Source organism: Martes martes, assembly GCF_963455335.1.
Source record: "Martes martes genome assembly, chromosome: X".
In the NCBI taxonomy this organism is placed as follows: Eukaryota; Metazoa; Chordata; class Mammalia; order Carnivora; family Mustelidae; genus Martes; species Martes martes.
The window spans coordinates 19,283,924-19,307,168 of NC_137897.1; the positions used below are offsets into that span (position 1 = coordinate 19,283,924).

Consider the following 23,245-nt stretch of genomic DNA (forward strand, 5'->3'; position numbering starts at 1 on the left):
TGCCTTGGCTGTATTGACCGGCTATGGGATATGCTGGCGGTCACACTCATCTTTTCCAAAGAAGAGCACCGAGTGACGCTGGTTGTCATTCTAACTCTGCTGTGTGGCAGCGTAAATAGTCCCCTTTCTAACCAACCTGGTGGGAAAAGTCAATATCCCATCAGCAGAGGAGGTAAACACATCAGGAGCGAGGCCCTCTCCCTTCCTCCCCTGCCCCGGATTCCGGCGGCTCTTGAAATGTGCGCCCCAGTCAGCACCTGCGCGTGTGTCATTCACATGCACGGGGTGCGGGCAGCCGCTCTGGCCTGCGGGGAGGCGGCCGCCACCACCGCTCGGGGCCATTGTGGCAGATTCCCAGACTCCGATAATTAGAACTTTCAAAGTGTCTTTCTGTAGTCGGCTGCCGGTGCCTCCCTCTCTAGCTTGCTCCTCGCCCCTCTTTTTCCACCCCCATTGGGCATTTAAATCCTCTCCACAAAACTTCTTGTTGTTGTTTCTTGAAAGGCAATTGATGTAATTTAGAAAAGGTTGCAGAGAACAAATGCGAACTTGTAGCTAAGGAACAAAAATCTGGAGACCCAGCTTTAGTTTTCTGGGTGTTTTGTAGATTTCAGTGTTGCTCTGTTGTTGCAGTGGGGTTTTTCTTTTTGTGGTCGATGTGCACTCCCTTCCGTGTTTCCTTCCCGATACTTTCCTATTCCGGGGCACTGGGCAGCCTGACTTGGCACAGGCCAGCATCTGGGGGCCTGCGCGTCTCATTCTGGGTGCCGGCACGCAGGGTAGGGTGAGGGCGGCGCACAGGTGAGCCTGTCCTCCCCAGTGTGGACTCGGGCTTCTGGATACCTGGGCTTGCATTCCTTCATCCCAGATTTCCAGCTGTGTGACCCGGGGCGAGTGACTTAACCTCCCACCTTCAGCCAGCAAATGGGGATCCAAAATAAATAACTAAATAAAAGTCGGCCTTTCCAAACACCTTACGGGGTTCCTGCGCAACTCTGAACTAAAACTGTGTCATCTAAAGCATCCGGGCAAGGGCGCCTCCCCTAGGGATCACCCTTATCCTCAAAAGATCAGACCTCAGTGTCTCAGCCCTTACTGCTCCTTTAAACGAACCAAGGGCAGAGGTAGCAGGCTCTGGGGAAGGAAAGGAAGCCTCTCCTCTCTGGCTGGTAGAGCCCTTCTCAGAATGGGAAGGCCAGAGATGAATGGGTAACAGCGGCAGGAGACAGAGGACCGGCCGCTGCATACCCAGAGTTCACAGGCATACAGTGTGGACAAAGAAGAAGAAGGAATCTTACCAATGGACAGGTGCTCTCTGGACAGCCTACCCCTTACCTCTGTCAACAGAGGCGTTTTGTGTTGCAGAGGGACACAGACCGAAGGGCCTGAAAGCCAACTAGGCCCAGCTGCTCCAGGGACTTAGCTCCAGGAGGCTCTGGCTTCCTTCAAGACAAAGTCCTTCCTCCCGCGTCCATACCTCGCACACGGTTGCGCGCATGTGCTGGACAGCGCCGTGGGAGTCCTGGCCGCGGGTGGGCTTCACCTTGGCGGCCGCAGCCCGGCCTGCACCTGCGGCTAGCATCACTAGAGCGGGACCCTGCCTGTCCCACAGGGCGCTGTGTCAGCTAGGTGGTGAGCAGTGGCAGGCAGGGCAGAGGAAGAAAGGCTCCCACAGAGGAATCTAGGGGTCTCACCCACCCCCTGCATGGGACTGGCCCCGGGTGTAGACCAGCCACGGGACCATGAGGACATCTGAGACACGGAACTGCAAACCGAATCCGCGCCCTCTTCTCTAGTGCTTGACCAGTAAATACTCAATGATCTTTAAAGACGCTACCTCTGAGACTTGTAAACCTTTTATTTTTATTTCTTTTTAGATAAGTGGAAGAAGTTTTTTACCCCCAAAGTTCGTCAGGACTACCAAAAACTCAAGAACACTGCAGAGCAGTTCTTGGCCCGAAGTGGCTACTCGGAAGTGAACCTCAGCAAACTCTTCGCTGACTGTGCCGTGAGGCCGTGAGGGCACCCCAGAAGGGCAGCCTGGGTGGGTGAAGACAGACGCCCGGCTTCCTGGCCACTGCACCACCTCCGCCAGACCCTACCTGCTTCTCGGCCATCACGTCTCCTTTAGGACCACCTCATCTCCTGTTTGTGCGCATAGGGCTTGGGAGGGGCATTACTGACAGGGACAGGGAGACCGGGGACCGCAACAGTCATTCGCCTGCCAAGCATCGGAGCACATCGGAAGAGCCTTCCTGTCGTAGTATGACCCCCAGTACTGAAACACAGCCTAGAGCCCACAGCAAAGTGGCTGAAGAGCTGGCCGCTTCGTATTTAGGACTGGATTTCGAGGGGAGGGGCTGGTGAGGGACGAGAAATTAATTGAGAGTGGCTGGAATGCAGGGGACCCCAGGCTTTGCCCCAGGGCCTTCAGCAGAGATGCCCCCAGAGAGAGAGAGAGATTTATGAAGCCTGGTAGGACCGCTAACATTTTGCCTTTTCACACGCCAATTAAACCCAGTCTGAACCCAACTGTTGCCCCAGCCGCTGGCTCCAGGAGTGGCTGTCCTTTTCAGTCTTGTCTTTTATATAGGTAGCCGAGGGGGGAGATGGAGAAGCCTTGCGTTGACTAAATAGATTAAACAGAGCTTACTTGTTTATTCAACTGGCCCAGAGCTGCACGTGCACACCCGTACTGGGCAGGTGTTTTACACTCACATTCCTTCTTTTCCCCCTTAAGTAGAAAGTCCAGGTAAGGTTTATATAGTAGGAAAACACATTTAAAATAATTTGATATCCTATAACATTTCCTTTAAAATGTGTAGAGGTTGGGGAAAGGATCATTGTGTTGTGTTCAGAAGAAATTGGGAGGAGATTTGGCTAATTAGCCCCGGTGCTGTTTTGGTTTTTTCTGTTTTGCTTTTTTTTTTTTCCCCTTTCATTTCTTCACAGTGGTGCCTCTTTGCCAGAAGCCAAATGTATTTCAATATAGCAGTCTTTCCATTCTTACAGTATTTGTGAGATTATACTAACAGAATCTATTTCCCCTGTACACTGTGCTATATATTTTTTAAAATGTCTACCTGTTTTTCTACAAGAAAAAACCTGTTGTGCTTCCATCCCCTCTCCCCGTCCCCTGCTTAAATAAAGTTTTCTGAAAGGAAAGCAGTTGCAGTGAATCTTTATCAGGTGCAAAATGTTGGCTAGAGGTGGCAGCCAGGAGTAAGGGATGACTGGAGGCCATCCCCTTCCCAAACCTCAGCCCGGTTCGAAATCAGGTCTGAGATGCCCAAGTGATGTATGTCCAAATGTTCCGAGTAGCATTTGGGAGAATTCCTGTGGACCTCGGGTCATTTAAGAGATGAAGTAAGGTTTCTCATGTGCTTTGCTGACTTGGACAGCCAGAGAGCTAAGCCAAGAGCCCAGTGGTATCTATTTTTGGAGAACGAGACCCAGTGGCTCTTGGGAGAAAGGCCTCTCACAGGAGAAAGGTCGCTCAGCACAGACACTAGTGAATCCCCTTGTGAGAACAGTGGAGATGATACCATCTTCTGTCTTGCTTTGCTTTCTCTTTCCTCTCCCTCACTTTGTCCTCTGTATAAGAGACAGAGGTTCCAAGCAGAGACACTTTGGGTGTAGGCCCCCTTCGCTTAATTAGTGAATGCCTTGGCACCTCAGGCTCCACAGCCTGTCACAAATGGGAGCAGCCACATTGCTTCGGCAAAGTGGGGGGAGTAAGTGTGGTCTTCATTGTTTCTGTCACATAAGGTTCTGGAGATGGCTCTCCAGTGTGTGTTTCTGGAGCCCATGCCTCCACGCTGCTTTCTGAAGAGAAGGCATATCTTCCTTGGTTTCTGGAACCTGGGGTTATGGTAAATAAAAATAGAGAGTTATCCTGAACTGGGTCATCAAGAAACTCCAAGACGCTCAAATAACTTCTTACTGCTCTGTTTCTTGTCTCTGCATCTAGCTGGCAAGCACCATGAGGGCAGGACCTGCTTCTGTAGCAAGGCTAGAGAAAGTTAGAGCCAGCATGGCCCAGGCCCAAGAATAGCTAATGGAGCCATAGATGCTTCCTCTCTCTCTCTCTCTCTCTCCCTCTCTCTCTCTCTCTCTCAAAAGATTTTATCCATTCACTTGAGAGAGAGAAAGAACAAGTGGGTGAAGGGACAGAGGGAGAGGGAGAAGCAGGCTCCCCGCTGAACAGGGAGCCCAGCCTGGGGGTGGGGCGCGGTTGCTGCTGCTGGATCCCAGGACCCCCAGGGATCATGACCCAAGCCGCGACAAAGGCAGCCACTTAACCCACTGAGCCAGCCAGGCGCCCCGCCATAGATGCTTTCCCGTTCAGATGTGGAACTCCAGGTTAGTGGAGGGGCTTTTCTGGGAGGCACAGAGAGAGTCCAGAATTTTACAGAAAATCAAAACTGCAACTTTGATTAAGAATTCCAGTGACTCAAACAGGGCGCCTGGGTGGCTCAGTGGGTTAAACCCTCTGCCTTCGGCTCAGGGCATGATCCCAGAGTCCTGGGATCAAGCCCCACATCGGGCTCTCCACTCAGCAGGGAGCCCGCTTCCTCCTCTCTCTCTGCCTGCCTCTCTGCCTACTTGCGATCTCTCAAATAAATAAATAAAATCTTCTTTAAAAAAAAAAAAAAAGAATTCCAGTGACTCTATTAGAACACTGGAGAAGCACTCACTTTTCACTAGCACTCACTCTTCTCTGAGAAAGTTTTCTACCCCTTGATTTTTGTCAGTTGGTAGGGCAGTGGGTGGGATGGGTGCAGAAATGCCACCCACCTCTTTGCAAGGGGGAGCCTACCTACATGTCTCCACCACAGGCTGCTGGGCAAGGATCTTAAGCTCAATGCTAACACAGCAGCTGAAACGAGCCGGGCTCACACGCCAGAATGGCAGGGACTGTGGTGGACCAGAGTGGGCACGTCCTGTCCAAAGAGGGCAGAGGGTACTCGGTGGTGCTGGAAGGCCTGGAGCCCAGGGTGGCCCCGTGATCCGGTTTTCAAGAGAAGCCAGAAATCCCGATATTCCGTAGAGAGGCTCAATTTCGAAGCCTTGGCAACCAATTTTTTTTAAATAAAATTTTGAACACTGGGCCCGACTAAACCTCTGGGCTGACTTTTATCTGGGTCAGTTGGGAAATGGTACCCTAAAAGCACCCTGCTCCTCTCAGGGTCCCACACCTCCGAGAAGGGCACCTCTCCCATTGAACAGAAGCAGTAGGATCTGCCCACAGGGTGCACATCTGCCTGGGACACCGCTGGCTACCCGTCAGCTCTCCTTCATTTAGAGGGGGCAGAAGGGAGGCCAGAAGTCGAAAAACCTTCAGAGATCATGCTCAAGATTTTAATTTGTCCAGGAAACAGACGGAGTTAATCTTGTGACTCTTCCCCCAAGACTTGGGGGCTTATCAAAGTTCCCAGATGGGGGTTCGGGAGGGGATGTGGAACGGGGATGAATTCACTGCCCTTCGCCACCGCCCCCTTCTCGTGCCCATCCCCACCTCTTAACCTCCAACACACGCACACATCAACATGCCTTTTCCAACACAGCATTTAAATTCGTTTGGCAGGAGACGCAAAGATAAAGGAAACTCCAGAAACACACCTCCCAATCTTGTGTCAGGGTCTTAAGAAAAACACACCAAGCCCCAGACCCTCTGGTCAGACTCCCCCAGCCCCTCCATTCCGTGCTCCCATCCCAAACTTAAAGCCACCTTGCTTTTCCCTCCCTCCCTCCTCTCCCTCTCTCTGTCTCTGTCTCTCTCTCTATCTCTCTCTGTCTCCCTCATTCTCTCTCCCCTCACCTAAATATTTCTTAATTGAACGCTTTGCCGTGGAGCTTCCTTATAGCAGTTTAATAGATTAACTCATCTGAGCCAGCCTCAAATTTCAGATTAAAATTCCTTCATCCCGAAGGCAGCATTATCAGGTTGTTGGAGGCTGTTTTCAAACCTTGGTTTTGAATAGCAGCGGCTCTGCATTAATTTAACCACTAAGCTAATAAGTAGGTTTCGTTTTGTTATGCTAAGCTTTATTGCTTTTCTTTTGATCAGAATGGTGTTGTTGAGCAAAGCAGCAGACAAGGCATTCTTTGATGAGGGAATTAGCGCTCCATTCTTCCTCTATTATTCATAGCACAGTGGAATATGTAAGTACCTGAGGGTGTCAAAGGAGCGCAGGTTCTATTGCAAAGTGCTCGCCTTGTTTCTCTCAATAGCTGACTATGAGATGATAAACCGCTTAATACACTGTGCTAATTGGATGAGAGCAAAAAGAGATGGGAATTAAGGCGAGGCAAAAGGAGAAAGTGCAACCAGCCTTCAATTCACTCTTTCACCACTTTACCAGCACCAAAGGAGGCACAAGCTTTCTATAAGCAGACTAGAGGTTTTGTGCGGAGATAAAATGAACGTGTTAGTGGATTCAAGTAATACACTAATTATTGCACAGTATAAATACCACTACTGGTTTTATAACAGGGAGGTAAACTTCTTTTGAGAGGGTTATAGGATTGCTTGGCAGTGGTGTAGAACCTAATAAGGGCCCAGAGTAATAACCCCCTGGATTAACAAAATTGCTGCTTGCAGAAGTATGATTCAGGCTTTTACGAAGATTTCCGGAGAATTGAATAAAAATGACTGAATGACATTTCGTAATGTATAACTGGTAATCGCTCCCTTTTCTTTAAAGGAAAAAATGTATACTTCAAAGTGGACCGTTAATAACGTCCAGAGACAACACAACTTTTTCCTTTGAAAAATGCCCCCCCCCACCCTGGCAGGTAGCGGGTTTCCTACTCCCCACCCCCAGCCAGCCTGCCACTGGCAGTGAAATACGCAGTTCCTCCATGGGACTCAGGGTTCCAAAATACCCTCTTAGGCCCCGTTAAAGACCCCCTTCATCCACACACACACTGTTGTGTATACACATGCACACATGCTCACGTACACATTTTTTGCCCTCTAAATGCAAGCTCAATGAACCCGTGTATATTTTTCTTCCCTCTAACATCGACCCCCTCTTCTAATCCAGTAAGACCTCTACACTCAAAATGATACGAAAAGGAGATCTACGGGTGCCTTGTCTCTGGGTTGTACAAATCCAAAACAACAGTAATAAATGTTTGCCCCAATTAGGGCTAATAGGAGGGGGAAAAAATGGGAAACTGGCTGGGGCCAATACTGGTGACTTTAGCTGAAGTCTGAGTTTCAAGTCCCAAACCTTCTCCAATAGTCCCTCTCTCTAATTCACCTAACTTCCGTCTTCCCCACCACAAACCTAGGATCCCCACCCCAACCGTCCGCGTTCCAGGCCATGGGTGGTTGGTGACAGAAGAACACAGGGGCACCTTCTGATAATATTATGGCAATCTTAATCCCTTCTTGCCTTTCCTTCCAGGGCCTTATCCATATCCGGCTAGCCTGTCTGAAAATGTAGCAAGTTAACATTCCCCTTCCTCTCACCCTTCCCACAGAGTCTCCCAATCACCCCTCATCCCAGGATTCTGTAGGGGTGGCCCTGGGAAAGCAGGTGGTGGGGCATTCTGCCCTGGGTGTGACAGGGGACAGCCATGCCCCCATCGCAGGGGCTCTTCTGAACTCCCCTGGGTTCAGCATGTCCTCCTCCAGGATGGAAGAGGTTTGCTTAAGGTTGGGGGGGGGGGTGGTCAGCCGCTCCCAGCATTGTGACTGCATTCCCAGATATTGGGGCCAAATTGGGTTGCCATTCATTAATAATGCTCACAATAAGATTAAATCATTCTGGAAAATCTCATAAAATCCCCCTAAGTACGCTCCAGTGGCTCTTTCCAATCCCCATCATTCAGCACTTGGGGAGGTTTGGAAGGAGAAGAAAATTGGTTTCTTTGCTTTTAATGCTGCTTTGAAAAGATACTCAGAGTTTGTCATGCGTGACATGTCACATGTTTAATGTGGACTTGCTGGAAGTCAGGGGGTCTTTAGCGTGTGATATTTATGGGGAATATTAAGTGCAGAATGAGGTCCCTCCAGCTGGGGAAAGTTGAAAGAATAGGAGGCCCAGGACCGGGCTTGTTTGTGGCATCAGAATGACATAGGATTAAGAGTTTGTAAAACAAGGCAAGGGGTTCTCATTGGCCAGTAATAAATGTAATCCTTGGAGGTAATTTCACGCAATTTGCTTCTGCTCCATGGAAGGGTCAAATGAGAAAAAATGACTTAAAAAAGAGTTCATTAACAGGAAGAATGGTACTGTTTCTCGTATAACATCCAACTGGCAGTCTGGAGAGGAAAAAAAGCCGTGCCTAAACAAAAAGCCAAAATCGAGGGAAAATTGATATTGACCACCAAAAAAAAAAAAAAAAAAAAAAAAAAAAAGCCTTTCCCTCACTCCCTCTTCTCCTGCCCTCTCCTGTCCCCACCTCCAACTCCAGAGTAACCCTGCCCACCCCAGGAAAGGGGCCCTCACACCGGGAGATCCCGTGGAGCCTGGAGGTTTGAGGCACTCAGATCGCGAGGGGACGTCCTAGAAAGTTCCCGCCGGGCCTGCTAAACTCGAGAAAGGGGTGTGTGGCCGCAGTGGCTGAAAAGAGGTGGTGGGAGGGCCCGCTCCTCCTGGCCCCAGGCCGGGCTTCTGCTTTCGAGCTCCGCCCTTGTGAGTCCGAGCCCGGGCTCGGCGGCGGTGGCCCCACCCGACGGCCCAGGGCCGGAAAGCGGCCTCGGCCCCGAAGCCCAAAGTTCCCAGCAGGCGGGGGCTCCGGATTTCAGCGCCCGGGCGGGCGGGGGGTGGGGGTGGGGGGCGAGCCGAGGACACCCGGGCCCGAGCGCGGCAGCTGCTGAGCGGGTTATCCGCCCCCGAGTTGCCGCCGACCTCTGCCCGACCCCGCACCTGCCCCTAGGCCGCGCACACTTGCGCTCCCGGCCGCAAGGGGACCCGCCCCTCTTCTGCGGGGCGCGGCCCGGGAGCGCTCGCGGAGCCGGACGGCAGGCCCGGAGACTCGCCCCCGCCCCCCGCGGCGCCCGACTGGCCCACGGCCTGGCGGGGCGGCTGGCACCCGCTCCGCGAGCCCGGTAGTCACGCCGCGGCGGCACCCCACCCCCCGCCTGCCCCTCTCCCCAAAGGTCCGGCGCGCTAATTACTACAAATTGAAACTAATTAAGCTTCTCTTCCCTTTCCCATCACCCTGGGAGCATCGGCGAGACCCACCCCCCGCGGGCGGGCTTCCCCCGCGGTCACCGGGAGGGGCGCAGGAAGGGCCGAGGCGGGGGAGGAGAAGCCACGGTTCCCGGCGCGGGGAGTAGTGCGCCGAGGGGCTTACGGATCGCAAATCTGATCGGGTCTCCTCAAGAAACCTGAGTTGTTTAGATTTTTTTAAACGTATACATTTGCCAATGCCTGGATAAGTGATGTAATGACATTTGTCGAGTTAAGATCTGCCACTTGGATACCCCTCGCTGCCTTTCCATCACTGTTTCTGCGTTCTTCTCTCTCTCCCTCTCCCCATCTCTCCCTCTTTCTCTCTCTCTCTCTCACACCCCGACGCGCGCGCGCGCACACACACACACACACACACCCTCCTCCCCGCGGGTATACTGTGGAGCCCGCCCCCTCGGAAGCCAGCGCCTCGGCTTCCTGCTCTCGCCATTACCTGTCATCTCGGACTGCGCGGTTCCTTGCTACGTGGCACTTTCCACGAACAGTTTCCTTCACCTTCCAAGCCAAGACTCCCGCTCGCTTCAACTTTCTATCTCCACCGTCAACAACGCCTACCGTCCACCCACCGCCCACCATGGGGCCCAATCCACGTCCGTAAGCCCCGGACTCTCAGCTCCCGCTGCCGCACGACCCGGGGGGAGGCGAGATGTGGCGGAAAGCGCTGCGGCGGCGTCCTTAACTCGTGGACGAAACCCGAATGCCTTCGAGGATCAGATTCAAACCTGGGGCCTCTGCCAGGAGAACGCGCTCGCAGATAAACCGAGAAGGTGCCTGAGCGCCGAAGCCCACCCCTGGCCTCTGGGGGGCCCCCAGTCTGCTGACCCCACAGCGCCTGCATAGAGCATTCACACTTCCTTTTGTTAAACATATAATTTTTTTTTTATTTTGAGCGTGACACTTCTCCACTAGATAGCAAGGAAAAGTGATAACAATTACACATTACACAAAAGTACTGTACCATTGCCTTTACTTGAAGGTTTCGGAAGCCTCTACAGTTAATAAGTTAAATAAAGGGCTTGAGTACATAAATATTTGTCTAGGAACCCTACCGTATCTACAACACAGTAAGAATCTACAAGAGGACAAACTTTTACCATACCACGCTGAGTGCAATTGCGTTATAACATTTCAAATATACAAAGCTCTGTTCTTTTTTTTTTTAATAACAATGGTATATACAGAATCAATAATCACAGTTTGGTGACTTCAACAGTCCATATTCTAGCAGAGTATTTCCCTTTGGTTTGATATAAAAACCTTGGTTGGTGTATGATAAAGAAGAGAACAAGAACAAGACGCCCCTTTCTGTTAAGTGCACTGTTAGCTATCTTACAGATTCGCGTTCGCTTCCCTGGCCCTGGCTTCACACCGGGGCCCACGCTTGGGAGATCAACTTAGAGCGCCAAAATGCTGTTTAAAAAAAAAAAAAAGCTAAGTGGGGTGCCAGGAGGAAGAGAGGTTGGGTTTTTTAATTTTTTAACTTCAATACCAGGCGTCTTGGAGAGAAAACCTCTCCGATATTTTCAGCAAAGTAAGAACGGGAGAGAGTGGGCGTTCGAGTGGGAGCGAGGTTGGCAGTGGTGGGGGCGGGGGCGGGGGCGGGTGGACAACCAGCCGAAGAGGTGCCACGTCCGGTAGCGCCAGGGGCTGCCTTGCCCGCATCCAGGCTGCTGCGAAGGCGGCTGCGCTCTCTCAGTGCCGTCTCGGGAGTGTGCTGGTCCTCTGTTTCCATTTGGTCTTGAGTGGTGCTGAGTGAGGTGACCTTTCGGGGTGCGCCCAGGGCGCGAGGGTGGAGGGCAGCCTTTAGCACACCTCCTTGCCCGTGCTGGTGCCCGGCAGGATGTTGAGCTGCGTGAGCTGCGCGGCGTGCTCCTTGGCCTTGAGCCTCAGCGCCGCTATGCTAGAGGCGCGTCTGTCTGCGGCCGCAGTGGCCGGGTCGGCCAGCGCGCCCGACGCCACCGCGCCCTCCACGGCGGGCGTGGGCTGTCTCAGGAGCGCGGCCGCGGTCGACGCGCTGGTCAGGGGGGCCATGGTGGAAAAGAGCCTGCAGGGAGAGCAAACAGCGCGGTCACGGCCTCGGGAGCTGAGCGCGGCGCCGGGGCGGGGGGGGGGGGTGCGGGAGGGGGGCGGGTGGGCAGCATTTCCCGCCGCCTCCCACCCGGGGAGCAGAAGGCCATACAAGGGTGCAGACGGGCGCCGCCGTCGCAGGGCTAGGGTAGGCCATGGGCTGGGGTACAGGTGGGAGCATGGGTGGGAGGTTAGGGTGCTCTGAGAGGGCTTTACTAGAGCAGGGAACCGATGGTGTGTGGCGGGGGTGGGGCGAGGCCAAGGGGCCAGGTATCCTGAGGGGATCTGAGCCAGGGCGGAGGCAGGTCCCGTGGCCCAAAACCCAGCGGTCCCATTGCCTGAATTCTGCGCTTTCGCATAAGGAGGGGCTGTATTCTCAGGCCGGGAGCTCCAGTTGCCAGGAGAGAAAGAAAAACAAAGAGGAAAAGAAGAGAGATAGAGGGAGAAGTAAAAAAGAGAAAGAAGGGAGAAAGTGGGATCAAAACTGATCAAGACCTATGCTGCAGACTTTGTACTCTCCCTAGGGCGCCTTGTCGGCCGGGGACTCCTCTTGCCCGGAAAAACTGGCCTGGTTTGCTGGCCTTCCCGCCGACACTGCCACCCTCCCGCGCCAGACTGAGCCGCCAGTGCCCAGCCAATGACCGCGAGGTGGGGGTGGGGGGCTCCCGCCTGTTGATTTCCGCTCGACAGGCCGCTCTGACCCGCCAGCCGCCCCGCGTCCCGGCGCGGCAACACTCTTTCCCATCGCCTTCCCTGCGTCCCGCAGCCTCTTACCCAGAGAACCCCCGAACCCGCGACCCCCGCGCGCACGCGGTGCACGGCGACGCGCAAGCCTCGGACCCCAAGTCCGGGATCCCAGTCCGCGCCACCAACTCCAGGCGGCGCCGGGATTGCTTCTCGCGGCGCCTCCACCCCCTTCTCACAACACAGCGGACCTGCAGCTGCGGCCAGAGCCACCCCCCTGCCACCCGACACTACCACCCCCAAACCCCCTCATGTCCCCTCCCCCCCGCCAGGGTTCTGGCTCCGAACTCCCGCAGTGCCGACTCGGAGTTTCCACGATTAGAAATGAGCCCACTAGGGTTCGAGGACAGCCTCCTACTTATCCCAAGTCACCCTCCACCCTTCACGCCACCCCCACCGCACTCCTCTTGCGACCTCTCCAAATCTCGAAGTCTGGTACTCCAGCCATGGTTTCCAGCTTTTCCAAGTCACTTGTCCGAAGGAAAAGGGGGTGAGGGTGGGGTTGGGGTTGGTTCAAGGGACACGGGACTTAAAGTTGTTTTCCCAGAAAAAATAAAGTGTGGCCTGGAGGGGGTGTGTAAGATGCCCCGGTTCCATAGGTAAACTGAGTCACTAACTACACTTCAGTGCACTGTTTATTTTATCAGTTCGTTACATGAAACTACTTTTACTTAGTGTCTTTTTTTGAAACTTTTCTCTAAGATGATTTTTGTTAAGTGGCTGCGCAGTTGGATGAATCTGTTATTTCTTTGTTCTCCCAAAGAGAGATCATTGAAGCTGCATTCAGTTTTATTTTCACTGCACTTTCCAACTTAATACATCCCTCCTTTGTTTCTTTGTCTGGGTGATTATACAGACTTTTTATTTCACCATTCGATGTTCATTTAAAGAAAGGGAATTATAATATACGATGAACTGTTTCTTTTATTTCGTTGTCTTGTGCTGCCGTGAGGGTGGGGAGGGGGTTTGCACATATGGGGGTATGGCTGGCAGCGGGTCATTTGAGTGACAGGGAAGTTAGAGTCTGGGGAAGAAGAAAGAATTCTTTGCACCCAGAGGGCCGGTGGCTCCAGGGCTCCTGTGGAAACCAGAACTGTGTTCCTCTGCCAGGCTTTGGGGTGTGGGGAAGGATTTTTGCAAAATCTGGAGTCATCTCAGCTCGGTAGGATACACCTGGGCACTGTTACACACATACCAGCTATGGCCTGAGTGGTTGCTGCCTTCAGCTGGTACCTGTACAGCTCTCACTGAACACTCCCAGTTGACAGGGTGGTTGTTACTGCCACCGCCCTCCCCTTTGCTGCTCAGTCCCAAGTCATTCCCTTCGAAATCCACACTGTTTGAGGAAAAATTAGAGAGTATTTTCTTTGGCTAAACCTCTGAGGGTTGGCCAAAGAGCGAAGATGTGTGTAGCCGCGGCCTGTCTCCGGCCTCCTCCCTGACCCCAGCCTCCGGGTGTGTATGAGAGAAACAGACAGACAGACAGACAGACTCCCCGACGCCGCGCGTTACCTGCCGAACGCAGGGCTGATGAAGGCCGGGTGTCGGAACACAGCGGCTCCGAGGAAAGTGCTCAGGCCCAGCGGCGCCCCGCTGGGCGGCAGGCTGGCCGAGCCTGGAGGCGGAGGTAGGCTCGGGAAGGCGGCGGCGGCCGCGGCCGCGGCGGCCGTCCAGGCCGAGTCGAGCGCTGGGTGGTGCGGAGGGAAGGGGCTGGCGTCCAGGTAGGGGCTCAGCGGGTGGGTGGCCGAGAGCGGCCCGGGGAAGGGCAGCCCGGGAGGATGGGTCTGCGCGCCCGCTTTCTCCCGCTTGCGCCACTTCGCCCGACGGTTCTGGAACCAGACCTGCAAAGCGGAGAGAGCCGCGGTCGGCGGGCACTGGGGGCGCGCCCCGGCCTCCTCCCCGCCCCCACCCCCAGTGCTGCGGGGCCCTTCCTTCTTTCCACCCGGGCCGGCGCCCACTCGCCCCTATCTGGCCTCCGGCTATTCAACGACACCTCTGGGGCCAAACGGGTGGCGAGAAGGAGCCCAAACGTAAAGCCAGCAGGAAACACGGGGCCGGCAAAGCCTTTCCAGCAGCGCGTATTTGAAACAGCCTAGTTCCTTTCCAAGTTGGAAGAAAGTGGTCCCGAGAGTTTAGAGGGGGGAAACCGAGGTTTAAACGTCGCCGCGTCCATCTGCTTGCGGGGCAGCTTTAAACACGTCGCTTAAACCTCTCTCAACCTCAGTTTTCTGATCTGTAAAATGGTGATAATAAAACTGCTGTGTGGAATGTATAACGTAAAGCATGTGCAAGCTCGCCGTAGCCTGGGACTCTTGGCAGTGGGCAGCCACCCAGGGATGAACACACATGGGCTCTCCGCTGCCTGTCAGCGGTTCCCGCCTATTTCAGGTTTACCCAAGAGCTGGCAAAATCCCCGCTGTGTTGAAAAGGGGTTCTCGGAGAGGCGGTTCATTTATTCTTTCCAGAAATATTTGTTGCACACCTAAGAGCACTAAGCTGGGTTCTGGGGCTTGGGGAAAGCTGGGCGGGCAGGAAAAGCTGGGTTTGCCCCAGCAAACAAGCCTACAGTGTAGGGACGCAGTTCTCTGGGAAAGGAAATATGGGGCCTGTGGCCTGCCCGCTGCGGGGGCTCTGTGCAGGGCCTGCTTCCCGCCAGGAAGGCGCTGACTGCCAGGCCCAGGTATGCAGCAAACCCTGGGCGAACAGAAATCAGATGCGGACTACCTGTAGACTTCACACATCTTCAGAGCTAACAGGTCCTTGATTTCTTTGCAGGATGTGGTTTAAACAGGTTATTTAAATAAGACAGTTCTAGGCTTGGGGGAGGTTTCCAGCATAAGGTATCTTCCTAATTGTTAATAGAAAGCTGTTTTAGTAGAGACCTTCACCTGAGATGTGGCAGCTACCATAGTCTAAATATAACTCCCAGAAGCATGAAATTATTTTTATGTGACCTGCTCATCACACCCACAGCTAATAAGATATGCTCCTTCTCCCCTGAAGGCATTAATATTTTTAGGCTTGGGGTGATGCCTGCACACGAGTCTAAAAATTAAGAATGAACTCCAGGACTCTCCAGAGTTATATGAAAATATAATGTAAATGATCCCAGAGGACTCGGTGTGTTTTTTTTAATTGAAAGACATCCGTGCCTTTCATATATACACACATGGAAGTTGTCCTACTAGCCCTGGGAGCTAAGCTGGGCTTGCCTTCTAGACAGCCCCCTATGACAAGAGAAGTCGAGAATCCATATCAGTTGATTATTTCAAACGCTGCTGAAAAGGGGGCCATCCATAAGATGCCACAGCCCTCAAACAATCTATTTGTGAATTAGAGAAACACTCTAGTGCGGAAATTCAGAGGCTTGGAAAAGTAAGACTAGATGGGACCAGGCTGGGTGGGCAGCTTTTGTGTACCCAAATCTGTCTAGACGAGAATATCCGCCACTCTCCGATGGCAGTGAAAGGAGTGGAGGAGGGGAGGGGGCAGGGGAGGCAGAATGCCCTCAAAGAACGTGGAAACCTTTTACAGACAGATCGTCTCTCCCGGCTCAACTGCAATCATCAAGATGTCCCCCTGCAATTCCTCATTATTGAATTAATACCTCTGAGGCCCCCCAAAGGTAAACGAAAGGGCTCTAATAATTCATATTCACTTAATTACATCTTCTCCAGTGAATAGGGAGAGAGGAGAAGGGGAGGGGGCGCTCTCTTTCTTTTTAAAAGTTATTTAACTTTCCCACGACTCGTTCCCCTGAGCTGAAAATACGGAGTTGCTGTCACATCTCTGTTTGACAATGGAGAAATGTGTCAACAGAAAGGAGGGGACAGGCCTCATCATTAGCCCTCTAATGCAAGAAGCTGTTGTGTATTAAATGAGCCATATGGAATTTATTGTGCTTTATCAGCGCTTGATTTTGACTGTAAAGTGATTCACTCAGCTCCTAACCCAGGGACATCTGTTTTCTGTTGGCCATCGGGGCTGCCCAGTGTTGATCGTCTCTTTGGTTATGAGGCCTGGGTTCGGAAATGCACTCTGGTATGGGGCTGCAAACACCTTTAATAGCATTGCACTCACTCCCTATTAGATCAATGTGGGCTCATTGCTATAAAAAATGGGAAATCAAATAGCATTAGCCAGCTCCTTGTGCGGGCGGAGGGGAAATCAAACAGCATTTTGCCTTCAAATGGCCCTGTTTGTTCTAGCACTAAGTGGGCTTTTATGAAGCCCGATTGGAGACTTAATCGCAGCCAAATACCTGCTTGGAGCTGAGCGGATTTGTCTAACAACCAAATCCATGCTCCATGCCATTATTTCAATCAGGAGAAGTCAGTCCCCCGATTGTTTCCTACAGGGGCCATGGAACCGGGGGGCTCCTGACTGCAGTGCAGAGACCCTGAAACCCCTCTTCTGATCCTAGACCCCTTCTCCAAGGCTCCCAAACCCAGAAACCTTCCCCTCCAACCTCCCAGGTCTTCACATTTTCGTCTTTTTGTGCATGAGTGTTTGGGTCTATTTTTTTTTTTCTGATTCTGCTTCTCTTCGTTTTATGAAGGGGGTCTCAACCCACCCCAATTCATCCACCCCCCCTCTCCCACTCTTCTCCCCTCCCCGCCACTCCCCCTCCCTCCTCTCTCTCTGCTGGTGCAGCTCACCTGGACTCGGGCCTCAGTCAAATCCAGCCTCATGGCCAGTTCCTCCCTATAAGAAAGCGACACACAGACAGGAGGTCACAGCAGGCTCCGGCAAGCCCTCTCAGCCACCTTCCCCTTGCTGGCAGGCCTCCGCCATTAGGGTCTCCCCTGGCTGCCTGCCCTCACCCCCAAACAGATGGGCATCATGAGCCCTTCACCACCGAAATGCCTACTGTTTGAAAACATAAAAACACACAACACATTGCTGGGTATAAGATATTATCTTGTATCATACTATATTCAAGCGTGACAGGGGTGGCTTCTTGAGTCCATAAGCCTAACTGGTACTCGGATTCCCCCTCAATCTCCCATAAGCCAGAGTTGTACAAGAAACACACATGCACACAATGCTTACTGCCTGTTCTGTCCTCATGTTACATGGGAGAAGAACTCAGTATTCACCAAAAATTATTTTCCTGCCCTTGGTGTCTTTCTGCCTTGAAATTTTTTTCTACCTCCCCCCACCCCATTCTCCCCCTCCTTCTCTCTCTCTCCTTCTCCAGCTCTTCGCCTTTCCCTCCATCTCCCCCCCCCGCCCCCCTCCCTCCCTCGCCCCTTAGGTCATACTCCCCATTACCCTCTGGAGATATGTTAAGCTTGTTAAGAGTTCAGTGGGGTAATTTTTTGATTAAACAAAATTCTGCGCACCTCCTGACTCCAGTGCCCACTACAAACCCTGCCCATCTCAGGGGAAGTCAATTTAACTGAAACCCTACCCCGTCATTGCAGTTATTACTGCGACAATTAAGGCAAATAGGAAACCATTAAGATGCTGTAAAATGGCTTACGACCTGTTTACCGAAAATATGAGCTCGAGAGAATAATTGGCTCTACCCCCTTTACTATGAAAGACTGGGGGCCGCCCCAGCCTGGGACCCGGGTCTGCACTGCCCGCAGGGCACAGGTCCACACCTGGAACTTCAGGGCCAGGAGCGAAAACCAGATCACCAAGCGCTTTCCCTTGCCTCCCGCTGTCGTGAGAACCAGCAAATCTAAAGCCACACTTCTGGCCGGCTCCCCGGCCTGAGCCCAGGAACTCGAGGTAACCCCCAGTGGGAAAGAGGAGGGCACCCGCCGACGGAGTGGAGCTGCTCCCCTTGCAGCACTCTGGTTCCCCCTGGAGAAGCTAAGAAAGGGCAGACCTGGATGCCCAGTGACACCTCATCATTTTCTCCTTTTGAAACACACATGTGTCACAAATGCAAAAAGCAGGGCGGCCCCTTAGCCAGTTGCTAGGACACACCGATTTTGAAATTTATATTCTTTTTAAAGATGATGAAGGGACTGGATGGGATAGGGGAGGACCAACTTTAGCTCGAGGGGTGACCAAGTGTAGTGCCTGCCAGCGTCAGAGCCACTTCTTTTTCATGACTGCTTAGGAGAGAGTTTGGCAATTACTCGCCAGATCAGCGACACTTTAGAGTTGGCTCGGGCCTCCTGAGCTCTGAGCCGCAATTCCTCCTCCGGTTCAAAGGGGCGGCTAGCCTTCCACTTCTAAACCGCTTATGGAAAAGCTGCACGCGTCTTGAGCGAAGGAGCTGCCCGAGCTGGACAAGCTCCTGCGCCAGGCAGACACCCATCGGTTTCTTCCTATCCACGGAGGGAAGTTTGCCCTGCCCCTGGCTCCTCTCCTCGTCTGAGCCCAGACCTTGGCCTTCGGGTGGGAGAGGAAGCCCCCCCCCCCCCACCCCGCCGGCCAGCGCCCCAGGTTGGATGAACTAGCTGGGGCCTTGGGGTCCAGTCACCTCACCTCTTTCCCCAAAACAGTCCGGCAAGAGTAAAGTGGAGCGTGACCAGGTGGAACACCCCGGCTGGACAGCCGTCCAAAGAGGAAAATGCCCCTCCCCTCGCCGTTTTGTCTCCCGTCCGCCAGGCTGCCAGCAATCCCGGCCCGCCCCTGTAAACCCGCGTACAGTAAACGAGTGCTGGGCTTAACGTGCGTGTGCGGAGAGAGCACAGGGATGAGCGGGGAAGACTCTGGCTGCTGCCCCCCAGATGTGCAGATACCAAACCCTGCCCAGTTCTGACTTGCTCCCGTTATTTCCGAAGTCCTCAAACGACAGAACTGGAATCTTTTTAAAGGCCTTCTCCGCAGGCACGGGCTCTAGCTTCACTGTGAACAGCGAACAGCGTAACTGATACGCACCAGGCTCCTGGGGCATCAGGCGGGGGTGGCGAACGCGCACCACACAGCGGCCAAAAATAGCCCCTGTTTTTGCTTCCTGAGCCTGGCCTGGGGCCTGGCCGGGACCGCAGCGCCTGGGGTCCGGCGTCTGTGCTCTGGGGAGCGCGTGCCTCCAAGGTGGCGCTTTCGGGCACTCTTTGGAGAGGACGTTTTTCTCTAACTAAAACTTGTAATTTGACCAAAAAAATAAAAAAATTAAACTGAAGAGACTTTGGGAAGGAAAAGAGCGATCCCAGTCCAAACTTAAAGCCCGGAGTAGGGCTGGGCTTGGGTGGGCGTAGTTTTTTGTGAGTAGGGGTGGGTGCGCTGGGAGGACAAACGTGGGTAGAGTCCAAGAGCCAAGTCCCTGCCCAGAACCCGGGGCCCCCCGCCCGCCCGCCTTCCCTCTCCGGGGCCCGCAGGCGCCCTCTCCGAGCTACCGCCGCGCCCGCCCCTCTCGCGTACCTGGTGAAGACGTCTGGGTAGTGCGTCTTCTGGAAGGCCCGCTCCAGTTCCTCCAGCTGGTAGCTGGTGAACGTGGTGCGGTAGCGCCGCTGTTTGCGCTTCAGCAGCCCCTCCTCCGAATCGCTGCCCGCCGACAGGCACACGCTGTCCTCGCCGTCCTTGCCCTCGGCGTCCTCTGGGTGCAGCAGGAGCTCCTCCTTAGGCGATAGCTCGCCGCCCTCGGTGGCCACGGCGGCGGCGGCGGCGGCGGCGGCGGCGGCGGCGGCCACCCCGCCAGTGGTGGCCACGGCACAGCGCCGGGGCTCCTTGAGCAGCGCGCGGGCGTCGTCCTCCAGCAGCTCCTCCTCGTCGTCCTCCAACAGCTCCTCTTCCTCGTCTTCATCTTCTTCATCCTCCAGCAGCTCCTCCTCGTCGTCCTCTGCGCCTGTACCGCCACCCGCCGCCTGGGCGCCACCGGGGCCGCTGGCCGCGCCGAGGCGCTCGTCCGGGTGCGCGGCGCCCCCCGGGCCACCCAGCTCGTCCAGCGCGGGCGGTGGCGGCACGAAGGGCGCCCCGTTTTCGCGGTACGACTTGCTGCGGCTGATGCTCACCTGCGGTGCCTGGCTGATCTTGAGCGTGTCCCAGGCCGCGGCTGCGGCGGCCGCGGCGGCCACCGCAGCCCCCGCGCCGTCCGGCCGCTCCCCGGGCCGCGCGGTTGGCGGCGGCGGCGGAGGGGCCTCCCCGCGCGGACCCGCCGTGGCCGTGGCAGTGGCCGCCGCCGCAGCAGCTGCCGCGGCCGCCGCCGCCGCCGCCGCGGCGCCCTGGAGAAGGCGGCCCCCGCCCGGGCCGTACAGGCGCCGAAGCTTGGGCGGCAGGTGGAGCTCAGCCTCGAACGGGGCGCTGCTGCCCTTGGGGGAGCCTGCGGGCAAGGGAGAGCGGTCAGCGCACTAGCCAGCCGGGCGTCCCCGCCAGAGCCGCCGCCGGAGGCCGACCCACCACTGCTCTCTCGGCCCCTAGGCCCCGGCCCCCCCTCTCGCGCGATACCGGATTTGGACCCCCTTCACCTCCTTCCCCACTTTTCAGGCTTTTTCTTTCCTTCTCTTTTTTTTCTTCTGTCCTCCTCCGTCCCTCTCATCTCTCCTTTCCCTCTCCCACTCTTCCCTTCATTTCATTTTTTCCTTCCTTTACCTCTTTCTTTCCCTCTCTTCCTTTCATTTTTATTTTCCTTCTCTTTTTCTCTTTCCTTCTCTACCCGTCTCTCACGTTCTTTCCTCCTCTTTCTCCTCTCGCCCTTCCTTCCTTTCTTTTTGTGCGCTTTCCCCGCTCACTCTCCTCTTCCTTTCTTCCTTTCTTTTTCTTTCCCTTTGCGCGCTCGCGCTCTCCCTCTCTCTCTCACTTTTTTCCCCTCCCCATTTCAGGGCAAGGAAGACTCTGAAAACATTCAACAACTTAAAAAAAAAAAATCACCACCACCTTGAAAACTTTACGCAGGACCTCTGCCCGCTGCTCTGCCACGCAGGCCCAGGCCGGCGAGAGGGGCACTGCCCGTGGGCGACCCCTGCGGGGACTGAGGAAGCGGCCCAGTGGCCCTGAGCGCGGGCCGTGCCCCAACAGCCCGCCGCGGGCGGGGGACGGGGGCTCCTAGCACAGAAAGGCAAAGAAAAATCGTCCTGGGGAAAATGGGCTCGGAAAGGCCTAGGAGGGGGCAGGAGGGGGGCACAACAGGCACAGGCCACTCTTTCCCTTCGAGGAAGCGCCTGGCACAGGTGCCACTGCAGGCTAAAAAAAGAAAAGGAAAAAGTCAGTTTTATTTTAAACTTCTCCTTCTCCGCCATCTGCTCCTGTCTTCCAAGGGGCGCTGCGGCTGGACCGCTGGTTTTCGGATTTTAAAAGAAATCAACAATTCTTTCCCTGTGATACTTCTGAGGGCAGCTCAAGGCGAAACTTGAGCGTAACAGGTTCGGGGCAAAACGACGGTTGTTTTGGAATTTTTAATTTTAGGGAAAAAACCCTTTCAAATGTTTCAACTCTATTTTTAAAAAATAACACAGCAGAGAAAACATAGCACCCAGAAGCTGCACATTTCATACATTTCAAATACAATAAGGAGCATTTGGGTAATCCCAGGGAGATGTTTTCTACAAAGCTTGGGTTTAAAAGGTCACAAGTAAGCTACAATTAAAAAAAGAAAAAAAGGGCGGACGGTGGGGGGCGGGTGGGGGTGTGGAGAGCACTACAAGTAAAGAAATCTTCCAAAGAGGAGAGACCAAGGCTCAGTCTACCTGGACACCCCTATTCACAGCTTTAGGGGTCCTTGTCTTCAAGTTGTTACAAGGGTCCACCCGGCACCTGCTGTTTCTGACCGGTGGCCCCTCTTCAGAGCACCCCCAAGGCCACCAAAGGAAACATTTAAACGAACTAAAAGCCAATTCTGAGAATCTAAGCTCCCCCCCACCACCACCAAAGCGAAGCTTGGCCTGTGCTTCAGGAAACTGAGAGGAAGGGAGAGACAGCCCCTAGCGAGATGTTTGCTGCTCTTTGAGGCACCAGGCCTCAGAGTTCTCTCTCTGTCCTCCATCTCCAGCTTGATAACCCCAGGCCCCTGGCCCCGAACATCAAACATCCAAACCAGTGCCCAGCACTCTTTGCAGGTGCCTGGCGGGCGCAGCCTTACCTTGCACAGCCTTTTCCTGGTCGGCGCGGCTGGCCAGTGGGGCGGGCAGGCTCTGCGCGGCTCCCAGCAGCCGCATCTTGCATGGGCTCCTTCGGCCCAGGATGCTGTCGATGCAGTAGGAGGAGAGCAAAGTTGGAGATTTACTTTTGCACTCGGGCCTCTCGGAGCAGCCCTCCTCCTGGTACTGATTGCTCATGGCTGGGGCTTCTTCCCTGGACGCAGAGAGCGGGGCCGCTGGCTGCCTCTCCTGGAGGGTGGGGTGGATGGATGTGTGTTAGGGAGTTGGGTTAGATGGCTGGTTGTAATGGATATTACTGCGATCTCTGTGTCTCTCTGCCTCCCTCAGTTGCTGGCTGCTGGCTCCCGCCCTGCCCGCGGCCCAAGCTCGCCCTCTCCGCGCTCAGGACAAGCAGTAACAAGTGTAGTGAGCAGCGGGCGCGGAGCTCTGGAGTCTCTCTTCTCCACGTGCTGAGAGGCGCCCTCTGATTGGCTCTCGCCAGAGGCCGGGCTGCGCTGGGCTGCGGGCTCAGAGCAAAGCCTGGACTGGAGTCCGGAAAGGCCGGCGTTGGGGAGAGGGGTGCGGAGGATAAGGGGACAGCGGGCACACACCCGAACCATTTTTTTTCCTTTTTTTTTTGTTTTTAACTAACAATTTTCTAAGTTCTCCATCTTCTTCCTATGGATTCTCCTTTAACCCATCAGGGCTGCCCCGAAGCTCTAGCTTATTCTGATGTTAGGCCTGTGGGTGCCACTTGGGCGCCGTGCGCCCCTTCCACCAACCAGAGGACCTCGCTTCCTGGAGGCAAGGCCTTGAGGCTCGCGTTCAGACCGACTTGGTACTTTGCAAAGCCAGGGCTGTGCTCCCAGGACAGCGCCTCGATCTCAGTGGCGCCCAGTCGCCGTGCCCTTTAGGCTGGACGGGCCTCCGAGGTGTCAGGGTGATGGCCGAAAGCAAACATTACTGTTTGGGCGTTTGCTTTACTCTTGTGGCCCGACGCCTTGAGCTGTTAGTCTTCACCCTGAGCCCGGAGGCTGCTCTCGGGTTCGTAGCGGCCCCCAACCTGTCTCGTCTCCGTCTTGACCTCTGGAAACAGTCCCCTTGAGGACTAAGCTCTGCCAAAGACCCGCGGCCTTCACTTGAGCACCTACGGGTCAGATCGGGACAGGCGAGTGTCAACCGCGGAGTCTGGGAGTCTCCCCCTCCTCCCCAGACTCGCTTCTCTTTTCCTCCTTCAAGTTCGCCTTC

General features: G+C 54.5%; 2 protein-coding genes across 2 annotated transcripts in view; one reads left to right on the top strand and one right to left on the bottom strand.

Annotated features, from left to right (window-relative positions):
- POLA1 (DNA polymerase alpha 1, catalytic subunit) overlaps positions 1-3,162 on the top strand; it is a 183,874-nt gene extending 180,712 nt beyond the window's left edge. The window contains exon 11 of the mRNA XM_080795324.1: positions 1,878-3,162. Within this exon, the coding sequence (XP_080651450.1) occupies positions 1,878-2,020 (143 nt within the window). The 3' untranslated portion in view covers positions 2,021-3,162. The remainder of the gene's footprint in view (positions 1-1,877) is intronic.
- Positions 3,163-10,071: 6,909 nt separating this feature from the next.
- ARX (aristaless related homeobox) lies at positions 10,072-22,195 on the bottom strand (the record flags this gene model as incomplete). The annotated part of the gene is made up of 5 exons (XM_080795611.1): positions 10,072-11,253; positions 13,533-13,861; positions 16,679-16,724; positions 19,347-20,244; positions 22,000-22,195. 5 exons carry the CDS (start codon positions 22,193-22,195, stop codon positions 11,013-11,015), a joined length of 1,710 nt encoding a protein of 569 aa, XP_080651737.1. The 3' UTR covers positions 10,072-11,012.
- Positions 22,196-23,245: the final 1,050 nt, after the last annotated feature.